Genomic DNA, 15,784 nt, shown 5'->3' with positions numbered 1-15,784 from the left:
ATCACAGAGTAAGTTGCAGAAAGGCTTTCCAATGAACAGATAGGGCAAGGGAGGTAAATTTAAACCTGCCAGTCCTAATCTCCATACTGAACACGGAGTAAAAATCCCTACCACAAGAATCCAAGGCTTATGGGAGAATGTTGTGACTTTGCCAGCCAGTATCAGCCACATCTCAGTGTTGGTGCTTGGACATTCAGACAGAGTGTATTGTGAATCCAGTAGTTTTGCCATTGCTGGTTTTAGCATTGGGATATAGGGTATAGTTTTGGTGTCCACAGTTCAACAACTGTTGACAAGAACTGGGGAGATTTAAGCCCTCAGAAGGGACTGCAGGACCTCATGGAGCAGCTAAATGCTTACCTGATCATAAAATCCACTTAGCTGCATATGGAGCAAAACCTTTGCGGCAACTCCTTTAGACTAGAATATTCCACCAAAAGTCACTGGAAGGTGAAATTAGGCAAACTCACACTAGAAATGAGGTGTGCTTTTTATTAGCAAACCTTTTCCTAAAAATACCCTCTGGACCGTTGTTGTTCAGGCAAGGCCGTCAGTCACCCACCATAATCTAGCCCCATAGCTGTCTTCCAGGGTGTTTGTATCAGAAGCCCTGTGGTCACAATAAAGACAAACTTTGATGGAATATTGAGGTAGCACTAGTTTAAAGTATGTTACTTTAAATGGTTTAGTTAAACAGGTTTAAACTCCTATGTGGATACTCTTAATTTGGTTTTCATCTTTTAATATCGGTATATCTTGATTTAGTAACTAGATGAAATTGATGGGACTGTACTCTGCTCCCGAAGGTTTTCAGCTGTTGCATCGAATGAGCCACATTTCTAATTGCATTTGAGATAAACCAAGCATTTTTTGCATGTAGATGAGGATTAAGCTGACCTGTGGGAGTTCTGAGGGCTGCATATCAGCAGAGATGAAACAAATGAAAAATTTTACACCATAGAAGCTTACTAATGACTGCAGCAGTAGCTTTAGAAATGAGAAAGAAATCAGAATCAATTTTGAAACCTGTATGCCCTAGTTAATTGAGGTAACCATGGGGAAGTATTCTGCAGGTATGTTATGGAAGGCAAAGGATCAAATCTTCTCCTGGGATGAGTTGCCGTGGGCTTATGAGAGGTTGAATTGAACAGTTTCTCCCTAAAACTCAGATGCAGTTTTGGTTAGTCTGTGATAGACTGAAAACCATCATTCCTAAGAATGGTGTGTCTGAACATCATGTGGCTGGGTTTTGAGCCTGTGAAGTGATTCACAAACAAAACAAAACAAATCTTGTTGGGTAAACCAGAAAGTCAGGCTCAAGTCAGGCTCTCCAGCTGATACTACATTTTACAAATCGCAGCCCTTGGATAAGACTTTTACACCAGATAATTAGCGGAGTAGTATTTTTGTTGCTAATCATCTTTGATTTCTTTTTTCTTTTAAAGATGTCCTGAAAGTAACACTGCTGTTTTGCTTGTGTCCCTATAGCTTTAGGAATAATGTGGTGATGACTGGTGCTGTTGCAGGTAGAGTTGAAGTAGAATCAGGAAAAGGACAAAACCACTTCCTACAATTCCTAGGAACACTGCAGCCTTTCAGAAAATAGAGATATTAGTAATCACAAAGACTTTCTCTGTCAGCTTAAAAAAAAACACCTGTATAAATCAAAATTTGTCTTTCTGACACCTCAAGCCCTGGTTACTCATTTTTTTCCTAGTCTACAAGTCTAATGGGTATTTCTATATAATTACTTTTTATTAATAATAATAAAAATAGTAGCTGGCGTCTCTGGTGCCAGAAAACTCCCAGCTGTGGGATTCCCTTCTGTAAGAAAATAAGATCTGTAAAGAAAAATCTCATTTTACTGCTCAAAGTCTAGGCTAGATTTTAATTTTATGTGCCAGGTCACAGCTGCATAACCCCAGCAATAACCCCAGGCAGGAAACCTTTCCCTGATTGCAGCTTTGCTGCAAGGCACGCTGCTTTACCAGCGTGATACTATTACTTATTTTTGTTACTGCCAATTTCAGTGGCTACTGCACAGACTGACCTTATAAGATATGGTGAAGTGTTTCTTGAAAGACTCAGGAACCATGATGGTATCACAAAATAAACTGTCAGAATCCCAAAATGTGGCATTTCTGTAAATAATTTTAGATTAAAAAGACTAGAAGGCACCTTCTGAAGCACTGAGCTGCCTACATTTGACTTAATGCAAATATTTATGGTAGCTTAGATTCTATGGGAGTTGGGGAGTTGTTTAAATATAAAATTAGTTTCCAAAGAAAACATTTTTTTTAAATGGAGAGCCAGGATGCATACCCAGAGGGAAAATGGCCATTCCGTATCAGAAAGGCATTGGTAAGGAGCATGGAGGGCAGGAGACAACAGGCTATTCATTTCCCTCTTTTTTTTTTCTGTGCTTTGGTGTTCTTGCTTTCTTCCTCAGTTTCTTCTCAGCTTCTCCTCAGCTGGTCATTAGCCAGAGTTGGCTCTGCTGCTTGGTGAGGTCCATTGCCCTCCTCTGTGAGCATCCAGCTGAGGCCAGAGCTGTGACCAGCCATTAGCTCCTTGCTCTTGCTGAGACAGCTTTAGGCTGTGCTTAAAGAAATAAAAAAAATTTTCCTTATTGCAACCAAAGCAAAAAGATTATCCTTGTTGGCAGCCAATAATAATAAAAAAAGCCTGTTGATGTCAGTAAGATCAGGATTTCATTTCAAGAGTTGGGGTAAAGAAGTGTGTGAGTGCCTGCTGCTGGGGCGTTGCTGTGCGGCGCTTAAAGCGGATGGCTCAAGCCACAGCCTCTGCCTTTTCTGCAGCCTCCACGGTCCCAGCCTCCCCTCTGCTGCTGTACTTTCTGAGGAAGCTTGTGCACGTTCGTGGGTTTTAAAAGGAACTGCGTTGAAAATGTTAAAATGTTTAGCCACATCAGTGTTTTTAGAAGATCCCAGCTTTCTCACGTAGGATGATTTAGGCTGATGATGTCCTACAAAGAGCTGAACCTACAGCAGCAAAGGTCAAGTTAGGGTGATAGTATCTACATTTGGGCTTGAAGTGCTTTTGCCAGGTTGAATGTTAAGTGAATGTAATTAAATTATTTCAGTCTACAAAACAGAATCAAGCACAGCTTACGAACAGTTCAGATCTGTCAGGGCTGCCTGCCTTGAGTTCAACTGAAATGACACTCGAAGTGGCAAGACAAGTTGTGTGACCAGGTGACACATTTTTCCTGTGGGCCAACACTCTCCCTGTTTGGGTTATCAGAAGGCAGAGCAGGCAGGCGCCTGGCTGCGGGAGAGTCTATGCAGATGTCCTCCTACTGCCACCAAGTTTTGTTGTGAATCCCAGCATGGTCTCCCCACACTCTTAGTTTCAGCTTCCAGGACAGAAAGGTGGACACAGAGTGGCCACTGCATCTTGCTTTCTGGTCAGAACTGAGAATTGTTGTGGTGTGTTGAAGTGCATGGCTTTATTTGGGGTTGGTGGTAAGACCTCTGAAACCGGCATGGCGCGTACAGGACAGAATGCAGTCTGCAACCCAGTCTGCTTTCCTAGGGCTTTTTTGTATAAGTTTCAGCTGGAAACAAGATTCGGCATGAAAGCTAATGGATGTGATAGCAGGAGAACTGAAATCCCAGTGAAAGCTAAATGGATCCCACCCTGGACCATACTGCAAAGTTTTGCCTGCTTCAACCCCAGCGTTACTCGCAAGTGTCCCTGAATGCTGTCCCTCTTCCATCCTGTAAATGAGAAAGGTTGTGTCTGGCTCTTTCTCATTTAAAGTACATGTGAATCTGGGACACACAGCACATACATAATTGCAGGGCAGGACCTGAAAACTGATCAAAGCCACCTCAAACAACTACACTTAAATCACACAAGATGCATCCTAAGATCTGTGAGCGTGTGCTTAGCAGTGATGTGTTCTTACAGTCTCAGCAGATGGCACTAAGGATGACAAAGCCCAGCACATAACTTCTGTAGCAGAAATAAGGGGCGAGAGCCTCTGAGGGGAGGGCAAGGGCATTTCTTTTAAGTGTGCAACTGTATGCTCAATGTATTTGGCCGTAGCTTTGCACGTGCGGGTGAGCAGCAACGTGCACATCAATTAGGTGTGCAAACCGTAGGTGAGCTGGCAATGCAAAGCGAGGTTGAGAAGTAAGAAATGTAGGCAGCTACACTGGAGGTCTGGGCTTCAAAATCTTTTTAAAAGTCAGCATTGTGTTTGAGTTATGGTGCAAAGCTACCTGGCTACAGGCTCAGCTAGGGGTCCTGCTCAGAGGACCTGCCATGCAGGGAAAATGTTCAATGTGCCCTATCCCTGGGGGGGTGGTTGCTCCTTCCAGGGTTACCTATTTGGGCTGATGGACAGGTATATTGGCCGTGGCTTTCCCTCTCACCATGACCTTCTCCTGTGGTACCTAAAATAACCCATGGGAAGAGCCTGTGGTGTTCAGTAGGTGATGTGCCTGGTTGTGGTGCAAGGCTTGGGAGGTGCCTTCATTCTGTGTGCCACCTCCTGGCTGTGGTACCTATATAAACAGATTTCTGAGAGGGCTTGCCAAGTCACATCTAATAGCCCCCCAGTTCCTTGTTTCTAATCTCCAGGTGCATCATTATAAATCTGCACATTAAGATTTTAAATCCTCCTGCAGTTGTGGGGCAAAATTCGTGAATAATTGGATTACTAATAATATGTAAAATCTGCTGTCCTTATCTTCCCCCCCTTCTCTCTTTTTTTTTTTTTTTTTTTGATTCTAGATCCACTAATAGTTTATTAGTGATCTTTATCAGTCCAAGTGTGGGCACATATGAGAGGACTTGTATGGGTGGTGAACAACAGGGCACTGTTGAGAACCTTTCCCTGCATTTAAAAAAAAAAAAAAAAGACGTGTTTTGTTGCACGTGCCATTTGGTGCCCAGATCTGTGATGCCAGACATACGAATGCTTGGTTTTACACTGCAGTAGCTGCTTAAAATTTTCTTCCTCAAAATGTTCAGGTACGTCCAGTTCATCTTAATGGATGATCAAAGGGCATGTGCTGAAGATGTACTGTTCAGTGTTTAGACAATTGTGCCAACCTAAATCTTCTGGGTGCTGTTGAACTTGGAGGCTACAGCATGAGGCATAAGACCACCATGAGCCAGACTGGGGAGCTGTCACCATGGGATCTCCGTTGACACCTTGTTGGTTGTGGCTACCATCAGTCATTGTTTGTGTGGGAGACAAGAGAGTGTGCTGTTGTAGGGAGCTTCAGACATAACAAAATGATACAGTAGTCCAAAATAAAAGAATAATCATTTAAAGGTAGTAGAGATGCAAGACAATTCCAGACACAAAAGAGTCCCTGCCTTGTCTATAACCCTCTCTAGATGAAAGGACAGGATCCGGCAAATCCCAGAGCCAGGAATGTGGGGCTGTTTGCCAGGGGTGCTTCCTGTGGCTCCTCAGTATCAGTGATGGTGCTCATTGGTGGGGTCTACAGCTGCACAACACGCAGCCCCCTGCTCTGTTGGAGGGGCTGGGAAGACCTGTCTGTAGAGATTGAGGGAAACCTTCTGTCTCCAGGGACAGGTTAAGTTCAGAAGGTGGTGGGCAGCAGTGCTCAGGGAGGGTCTGGGTGATGTGCCTGCACTGGTGAGAGGCCTCTTTTGAAAAATGCCCTCAGTCTGCAAAACAGAACAAGGCAGCCAGGGTAGCTCAGCTTTTCTACTTTGGGTTTTTTTTTCCCTTTTATTCTGCCTGGCTTCAGAGCCTGATAGGAACCTCTCAAGTGGGAAAAGTGCAGAATCTCAAAACAGAAGCATAAGAGTTTTTCTTGGGTATAAAATTTCAGTCAATAACGTGCTGCTGCCTTATTGACATGAAAAGAATGCCTTTCATGTGATACAAACATTTACTTGCTCCTGCTTACTCTACTCACCTTGTACAGAAATGCTGATTGCCATTGACTAATCAGTCCATTTTTGTATATTCTCATCAGAATCTTTCTTTGGCTGGAACAATATGCACTCTGTGATGCTTGCATGTCTAATAATTTGTTATTGGCACCTTGTATATGCCTTTGTTACTTCACAACTAACAGTTTGGCCTCCAAGTGCATGCATTTGTGTAAATTATTGTTAGAAAATATGAGATTTAGTTGCTTTGTTTGTATCAATATAGGATATGTGTAAGATAGACATAAAGACACTGGTAATTGCCATTTAATCACTGGCAGAAGACATTTTTCAGCTTGTATTTATGCAATCACTAGTTCTATTTAGGCTTCATAATGCCATGTCTATCTTTTAGTTCTGTATTTATTCAATTGCAGATTGGGTTTGCTTAATTTTATAATGATTAATTACAGTACCGTATAAAACAGTTAAGGAATCATTTTTGTTATGCAATACAATTCTAATAATAAGTAGGAAATCTTTTTTTTTTTTCTTCCAGTGTTCCTGAAAGCTATAAATACCTTTATTCATATAATGAAATTATCAGAATACTGATCAAACAACTTTATCCCCCCAATATTGATCTAATAATAAGCTATATACTTGGTTCTGAACCAAGCTTCAGAGTAATGGCAGTTGCTGTTGCAGTGCTAGGACCCAAAGACATAACATTTATTTTGTGTGTTTTAACATCTCAGGACACTGTCTCCTGCAAAGTCTCCATCTTCCTCCACTGGATCTATTGCTTCCAGCAGAAAATACCCTTACCCGATGCCACCACTTCCTGATGAGGAGAAAAAAGCCAACAGGCAAAGTGCCAGGGTACGTGTCCCTCTCCTCTGTGTTTCATCAGTGATTTGATTCACCAGTAGTTTTTCGAAAGGAGAGCGTAGCAGATCAGCATATTTGACAAACAGCGAGAGCAGCAGTGGCGTTTCCTTTGTACCTGAGGCTCTAACAGCGACTAGGGCAGCCTCAGTGGCTGCGTTTACAGATAATACAGATATGTATTAGGGCTGCAAAGATGATGAGGGGACTAGAACATCTCTTTTACAAGGAGAGGCTGAGGGACTTGGGTCTTTTTAGTCTGGAGAAAAGAAGACTGAGGGGGGATCTGATCAATGCTTATAAATACTTAAAGGGTGGATGTCAGGAGGATGGGGCCAGTCTTTTTTCAGTGGTGCCCAGTGACAGGACAAGAGGAAATGGGCACAAACTTGAACATAGGAAGTTCCATCTCAACATGAGGAGGAACTTCTTTCCTGTGAGGGTGGCAGAGCCCTGGAACAGGCTGCCCAGAGAGGTGGTGGAGTCTCTTTCTCTGGAGACATTCCAAACCCGCCTGGACACGTTCCTGTGCAACCTGCTCTGGGTGGACCTGCTTTGGCAGGGGGGTTGGACTAGATGATCTCCAGAGGACCCTTCCAACCCCATGTGATTCTGTGATTCTGTGATATCCATTTGGCTTGCTCTTAAACCTGCCCTGAAGCCCAGATTTCACTAGTTGTCATATTTCAAGCTAGGACCGTGCCTGGGGCAGCCTTGGAGCAGGCAACACGTCTGGATCTCCTCCCTTACCCTGTCCAGGGGGCTGACGCAGCCAGCAACTCTCATTCGGGCTGGGAGATAGCTGCTTTCCAGCCTCATGGAAAGGTGACTACATTGCAGTTAAGGAGGATGTGGAGGGCTTGTATCAGGCTTTTGTAGATCTGGAGGGACGTGCCCTGAGCCCACCCTGGCCCCCCAGAACTGTAGAGCTTTAGAACTGTCGGAGTTCTAAAGCTTTAGTTCATGTTCCGATATAGATGAAATGCCTATCTCCGCTCTCTCACCCCTTTTTTCCAAGAAAAAAAAGGAGTGGAGCACTGCTGAGAGGACCTGCATACTGCTACCCTCGTGTCCTGCTCGGGGCAGAAAGTGGTGTGAGGGGCAGCAGAGCATCTCCCAGGCATATGTGGAGCAGAACATCTTGGAGGAAAGGCTGCACGGAGGTTTCTCCGCCCTGTAGCTGCCTCGGGAACCAGCTCAAACCCACGGCAGAAATTTGTGCTGCCCTGAGCAGAGTGGGAAATCACACTAATATTAGTTAGTGGAGCTGTAAGGTAAAAGCTGTCCAATACAAAGCTGATGCTGCACTGACTTCAAACTCTCCGCACTCCCAGCCATGGACATTTACTGTGCCAGCTGCAAGTCATGCTGGAATGCTTGAGATTGCTGACCTTGTGGTCTAAACCATACCCACCAGAGGCTGGGAAGCAGACCAAGAGTGTAGCCTTGATGACCCAAGTAACGTAGATGCAGTTCCTCAAACAAGCTCCTCACACTGTTTGGGTAACAGCCTGTTTTATCTTGGTGTTCAGTGTGTGTTTGTGTTCCTTTTCCCCCTCTCCAGTTATGGGAGACATCCATTTAGCTGCACTGTTCTCCTGGAGTGACATCAGAACTGTTTACTTCGAATTTTATAGAAACTCAGCACCACTGAGTCATTGCACATTCACCTGCTCTTCAGACAATTTGAAAGATCAACAAGAGATGCCCGTGATCACAGTGAGAACCTCCTCTCATCTGGAAGGGAAAAAAAGCAGTCTTTTTTTTTGTTCTTCCTTTTTTTTTTTGTTGACTAGTATTTTATGGATTTGATGAACAACCAGAATCATAGCAGGGGATAATTAGCCCGGATGTGACAAGGCTGTTCCACATGATGACAGATACACTTCCCTAGAATCCCAGCTGCAGTCCGGTTGCCAGTCCTGCCCAGGAGAGGTTTTCCTGTGTTTTATTGCAGTCCCGAGTCAGACCAGAATGGAATGGGGAGTGCGCCTCCTGGAGATCCCGGCTGATGTAAACTTGTACGCTGTATGCATGAACCTCGTGTTCTTTACTTTCCACGTGTAAGGGATAAACAACATACTGTAATAGAAATTAGCATGCAGGAATAAGAAATATAGGATTTTTTTGTGACAGGATTTCAAACTTTGAAAGGCAACTATTTGACACAAAGGTCAAACAAACAAGGATTATATTTTTTTTTTTACCTTATATGTTTATAATCTCAGTATACAGATTGTATATATGTAAACATTTGATAATGTCAAAAATAGCTGTTATACATAAGTGTATTTTGCCAAATGCCTAAAGAAACAGTCATGACTAACATCATCACACTTCAGATTTTCTAATATTACAAGTAGGTATCTTTGGAAATACAGAAGGTACAGTACTGTAAAACCGTGTGTCTCAGAAACTGGTGTTTGACCAAAATCTGTACTATCTTTTCAGTATCTTATACTGTCTCGACAATCTCGGTTGTATGGTAGATTGCAGAAACCAGTACAGCAGCACCTTGTCTTAAATCATCGTTAAGAGGAACCAGCCAAAATCTGTTTTCAGTGAGGTGACCGGTATGTCCTCTCATCAAGAATGATTCAGCAGACAACAGAGACAGAGCCTTTAAGTAACGTGCAGTCCCAACTTACTAGATATTTGGGAATGCTTCTAAGCAATCAGTTCAGGATGTGGTGATGTGAAGTCCTTCTGGTGAGAGTCGCTGTGTATTTTCGATAGAGCATTTGGGACGCTGTTTCAGATGGCAAGGCGTAGCTTATGAGAAGCGGAATGATTTCACTGCAGTAGATAGTAACTGCCCTGGGCAAGTGGCCAGTTTCATCGCTGTCTTTTCTTTGTTACTGGAATCACCTTTACCATGCGTTTGAATGCCATGCTTGCTGCCCCTGAAGCCCCCTTAGCAATTTTGGGGGCGTTAAACTGAGCACAAGTGAGCTTAGCCTGAAAAACTGAGGTAGGGGAGAACAAACCCTTTACCATGGAGACGTTAGTCTCATGTGTGAGTGGATGGTTAGATTTCTAACACCGGAGACTTCTGAAAGTTGTTATAAAACAAACACCTTTTGATTGGGAGTTTTCGGTCAGTAAGGAACTGGACCATATTAAATCAGTTTATAACTCTCCAGTTTTCTAAAATTGACTGTTTATGAGCTTCGGGTAGTACCATTGCAGAATAAAACACCCGACTCTGTGGTACAGTTGAACACCTTGCCCAACAGCCGTATGATCAATTAGATATTATTGTGATGGGAACATCTACGGTGTTTCTGAATCTTCTACCTCTTTCATGTATTTCCTTTAATAATTGAACCTGACACTTGCAGCCTTTTAATATATTTTTTTAACTTTTAAGTCTCTCGATAAAGTCAAATTTATGTAAGATTAAATTAAGAAATGTTTAAAGATGTCATCAGCTGTAAAGTATGTAAGATTTTTAGAAACGCTATATTTTATGTATTAGATTATGACGAAATATTGGTCTTGGAGTTCAAGTGATTTTCCTTCGCAGTCAACAGGTTCTGGTAAGTATTTTGGAGAAGGACAAATACGAGTGAGTACAAGTGGACGCAGACAGACCATCCGGAAGGAGCCACTCACTTGTAATAGCTTTAGGAAAAGATTCTGCACTTTTGTGAAGAGTAAATATCCGTCAGCACTGAAGAATATTTTTTGCAAAGATTTATTCGGAGTGTGGGTAACTGGATTAAAGATAGTTGGCAGCATATAGTTCATGAAATCAGGGCCTGGGCCATAACCGCTTGAAATCAGTATGTTTTTTCTTGATTTCACTGGACTTTGAGCAGGACCCTCAAGGAGTTCACCCACGTTAGGACATTATGAAGACCTGCCAGCTGCTCTGTTTCTCTGTGGAAGCTGTTTTTCCCTCACGTATTAGTATCTTGTCATTAGTAACTGCACTGTTCATCAGGTGCCTTTTCTGGTGTTTGTTTGGATACAGACTGGCATGTAATTTTGAATAATCCTGTTAGATTTCTGTGCGTATTTTATGTTTAGCACTGTTTACTCTTCCCTTTCCATTTTGCCTTATCAAGAAGCAGCAAGATTTGGTTAGACTGAACTGGATATAACCCGCTGGCTCTTTGTGTGATGTGCATAGCTTCTTGTTTTGCAAACACATGGCTCTCCTGGCTGTGTTTTCCATGTAGTGTGTACTTTCAGCTTCTCTCTGGTTTTGGTATAATTCATTTGTAGCGTATGATGGTGCAGTTCTGTGTGTAGCGTAACCCTTAACAATCACTTGCACATTTGGAGATATGTAGTGACTGGAAGTCTAGTTATGAGCACTAAGTAAGTTAAATAAATATTGACTTTCATGTTCATGGTCTAGGGTGAGAACATCACAGGACTTGGGTTTTTGCAAAATTCTTCTGAAGAGAATTTTGCTTCAGGTTGGTAACTGGGAGACCTTGTTGTTGCACAAAACCCGAACTGGTGGGGCTGCGTGAGCCTCCAAAGCCAGGGGAGGTCAAAGAGAGAACGTTGGCGGTGGTTTCCTATTTCTAAAATGTAGCGTGTTGGAAAGCTGACAGATGATCAACCGTGACGATTGCAAACGTTGTTACCCACTGCAGTTAGTTACACTGGCAATAGCAATATAAATTGCTGCATAATACCTCATCCAGTCCAAAACAGAGTACTTGTATCGTCAATAAGATAGCTCAGTCATTTTCACTCAGTAGACTCATGCTTTTGTTTTATTTTTATTTTAATACATGAATTATTGCCAGCTATGCTGTAGATGCCTGTTGAAGTGGGGACGTTATCAGTTCTTCTCAAATAGAAGTAATTGTCCATGTGAGCATGGGACCTGCAGGACGAGCTATACTAGTGTTAGTGTTACATATTTCAACACGGGAGAAGAAGCTTGTATAATTTAAAATAAAATTAATATGACTAACTCATGGAGACCGGAAAATAGAGATTATATCCAAATAATAATGCTTCACAACGATGCCACGGTTTGACAAGTAAAAATTTAGCTGCTAATTCTGCATTTGTTGACATAAGAACTTCAGTAATCCATACTACAGGCTTTTGGTGAATACACTCAGGCAATATCCCAGGAATGGTTGCGATTGATAATTTACATGTAGTTCTGTTACATTTTAGTAAGTAGTTTTAAGGAGGTTGTTAATTTTATACAGCCTATCTTTGCGTAAGTTGTGAACTTGTCACTACTTGCCAGTTCTCTAAAGATAGCTACTTCCTAAGAGTTCCTGATTTATGGATGTCGAACCTGCTAAACCGATGTGCTCCTTAGATAGTTTTGATTGTGCTAATAAACAAATGGACATTTGAGCTATAGCCTGCATTAAAATCAGAAAGAAATTGTGTCACTAGCTAGTGTACTGAGGACCTCTTACCTGAATCCCTGCTGCTGGTTTTAAATGGTCTGAGTGGTCTTGTCAACACCAATGCGATAACCATTTTTGAAACCAGAGCTAAGAATAGGCACATGCACTGTTGCGGACACACAGATACTACAAATTCTGACCACATTTGCAGTCATTTCATTAATGAGTTCACTAATGAACAGGATAGGATGTAACGTGAAAGCATGATGAGACTCCATAATCCCACAGGATAAGGAGTTGGCTCCTAGGACGTGCCCAGTCATCACATCCTATCCCCAGCTGTTGTGAGCAAAATTATCACACTCCAGTGTAAAACTCAGCAGCTCCTGTTCTCTTCCATCCCTTTGTGCTCCCACTGAAACGCTCCCTTGAATGATGGTTACATCCACTAACAGCCTCTTGTGTTAATTGGCTAAGATCAAAAAGCTGCTCAGTTTGTCACCTTGGCAGGATCAGGTCTTTCCAGGGCTGTTAATGCACCTTTTGCTCTTGGTACCGTGGAGGTGACAGAGCCTCGTGTCTGGGCTGCAGCTTGCGCTGGTAAAGCCATTTGGTGGCCCAGCCATCCTGTGTCTCTCTCACCCTCTAGCGTTGTTGAAGGCTTAAATCCAAGAACCTAAAAGTTGTGCTGTGTCCTGTTTCTCTTGCTCCAAGTCAGAAGACCATCCGTTTCTTTCTCTAAGTTACTTCAGTACCTGCAGCAGAGTGTTTGGGCCACTGCTCTCAACTACACTGGGAGGTTATTTAATTTACCTCGCTTTTCAAGAGCTCGAGCATTCTGTCTGCCTCCGAAGCATCCGCCAGACTATTTGTGTGGCTTCTAAACCATATGAGACATCAGCAATGTGGAATCTGACTTTGATCAGATTTGCTGGAGACAAATACAAGTAAACTGCACACATAGGCACAGTTTGTTACTGCGGGACTGCCTGGGGGGTCACGTCTCCGTGTGCGTGTGACTGTTCCCCTAACAGAGCGGGGCAAGAAAGGGAACGGTGAAGCTGCGTGTGTAGACAGTAGCTGCGACACAGGTGGGACTCTTAAGTGATTTCAACAGGAAATTAAAAAATGCTCCCTGTCAATCTACACTAAAAAACTTCTCTGTCTTGAGCATTTTCCAAGTCATCTTCCACAAAACGTTCCTGGTGCCTCGGGTGTGGAGGCCGATGTAACCTAAAGCCCTGGAAGCGGTAGCTCATACACCCAGCACGTGGTGTCAAGTTTTGTGTGTCTGTTTAGAAAAGCACTGTAAGAGTCAACATCCATACCTTACTATCTCAGCCAAGTAGCCAAAACAAGCAGTAAAAATAAGCTCAGAACACGGAAATGTGGTTATTTGCTCACACTTGAGAAACTTCGTGCCCGACTCCAAAATCGGCTCATGTTGCCAGGCCTGGAGGGGGTCAGTTCTCTGAAATCCAATCATCTGCACCAGTTTCCAGATCACTTCAGCTAAGCCGGCTTTAAACTGGTTAAAAAACCTGCTGCTCCATAGGCAGGCTGTAATTGCGCTGTAACTCGGAAGGAGATGAGGAACACTGGGGAAAGTGAGCGCAGAGCAGTTAAAAAGAAACACTCTCTAAGGGAGAAGTATAGGTGTGTTACGCTATTTTTTATTACTAAAGCATAAAATGTCAAAGCAACAAGCTTTTTTTTTTTCTGTATTCCTCTGAATAAAAAAACCCCAAGTTTTTGTTAAAAAAAAGTATCTTAACATGAGGCCTTAAGACCTTATATATTCTAACTTTAGCATGGAGAGTCTATTTTTACAACCATGTTAGAAATTCTGTATATAGGCCTGACTGACCTTGTAAGTAGAGTGGTGCTGGCAGCTGATCCTGCAGTATCCCAAGGCTCTGCGTAACAGGAAATGCTGATTTATTTTGATTATTGGTACAAGGACTCCTGCTCCCTGTCCGTGTAGAGACTCTGCGTATTTTATGCTTGGAAATACAGTCCAGAACATACTCAAACTGTGAATATATAACCTGATTTTTCTTAAGGGTAAAGATATATTACAATAGGTAGTGTTTTATATAGAATACAGTACTTATTTTTATTGTTGCATAAATGCAAAATATTTTTTTCAGAATAGCAAAGCATTACAGAATTTGTAATCAGCCTGAGAAAACACTATTTACGGTCCGACCAGTTCTTTCAGCAAAGCTTTTGGGGTGGGATGTACCAGTTGGCTCTGCCAGCTTCATTTTGTGCTAATGTTTATCTTTGGCATTGCTGGAAAAAAAACAAAACAAAACAAAAAAAACCCCAGCTATCTATTTTTTCACTCATACTAGCCTGTATTGGTAAAACACTCAGAGAGGTGAGGAGAGCCGTGTTTCACCACTGGGGCTGGGCTAGTATTAGCAAAAACAGCCAATCTATCCCATAATGTTGTCTTTGCTAGTGAAAATCCTTTAAAGAACGTGCCTGATGTAACAGAAACACAAGGTATTGACAAACACCAAAATGAAGCATCGCGATTTAGAAGCTCCTAGCTTTGAGTGTGATATTCCGTCATAAACACTGGGGGCACTGGGCTGTTGAAGGGACTGAATCTGCCTTTCGTGTAGCTGAACAAAATGTTGCTTTTTATCGAATCAAGTAATTGCAATTTGGGGTTCTAAATTCTTGCTCACTTTGAACAACAGCATCACCGTCTCCACTTCAATGAGAGTATTTAATACAAATGCCTGTGGTTTTCAATGTTCCTGACATATTGTAACATCAGTAAAGTGACTTTCAATGACAAAGGCTGTTGTGTGGTTTTGTTCTCCCGAGTCCTTACGTTTAGCCCTTCCTGGTTTTTCTCTCTCGCTATAAAAAGACGCTGCACGTGCGGGAAAAAAAAAGGGCTTGTGGCTAATAATAGAATACAGGTGTTATTTTTCAAATGCCAGGGTTGAAAATAATCCTGTGAGCTTCCCGGTCTTTGGCTCAGGGTCCTACTGTTCTTAAGACAAAGCTGAAATCCCTGTTCCTTAGGTTTGTATGCCTGAGGGCAAGAAGAAATATTTAAATAAATTCTAAACTATGTCCAATTGTTTGCACAAAGGCCGAGAGCCGTCACCCTGCTGAGTGTCAGGTAGGCATCCTTCCTGGTGCGCCCTCTGGGAAAGAGACACCCTTAATTCTGGGTTAGAGGTAACCGTTTCTTTAAAGCAGGTAACTTGCAATGGTCAAATTGCCCACGGAACCGACTCCTAACGGAGAAGCAATTTTCACATAGAGCTTTTTTTTTTTTGGCTAATGACAGCACAAAGTCTGTAGTCGCTCCTTACTAACTGGCTTTATTGTCTTGGTTTATGTCTAACCATGAAAGGTGATTTTATCCCATCAGTCCCTGTGGATACCATGGATTTTTGAAATGTTTGTGGAGAACAAAAAGCCATTCTTTCCTGGCTAAGCTGGAATTTGTTTCCAGTTTGGGGGAAATTTGGTTTTCAGTTTTCTGTACTTACAAAAGATCCCTGAAAAAAAAACCCCATTAGTTAACGCTGCTGTTCTTGCAGCATTTCACCGCTCAGGGGTGGCTGGTGCCAAAACAGTCACTCAGCCTGGGGAAACAAACTGAGAAAGACCTGGCATGTTTGTTACTGGTTCTCTCTCATTGCTCCAGGCAT

At 42.5% G+C, this 15,784-nt stretch overlaps 1 protein-coding gene across 1 annotated transcript in view; it reads left to right on the top strand.

Moving 5' to 3' along the window:
* ADAM22 (ADAM metallopeptidase domain 22) overlaps positions 1–8,353 on the top strand; it is a 143,629-nt gene extending 135,276 nt beyond the window's left edge. The window contains exons 32-33 of the mRNA XM_074157524.1: positions 6,639–6,762; positions 8,333–8,353. Of these exons, the coding sequence (XP_074013625.1) occupies positions 6,639–6,762; positions 8,333–8,353 (145 nt within the window). The remainder of the gene's footprint in view (positions 1–6,638; positions 6,763–8,332) is intronic.
* Positions 8,354–15,784: the final 7,431 nt, after the last annotated feature.

Source organism: Numenius arquata, chromosome 12 (assembly GCF_964106895.1).
Source record: "Numenius arquata chromosome 12, bNumArq3.hap1.1, whole genome shotgun sequence".
In the NCBI taxonomy this organism is placed as follows: Eukaryota; Metazoa; Chordata; class Aves; order Charadriiformes; family Scolopacidae; genus Numenius; species Numenius arquata.
The sequence above is the reverse complement of the archived record's forward strand: the minus strand, read 5'-3'. Positions and strand labels throughout refer to the sequence as shown.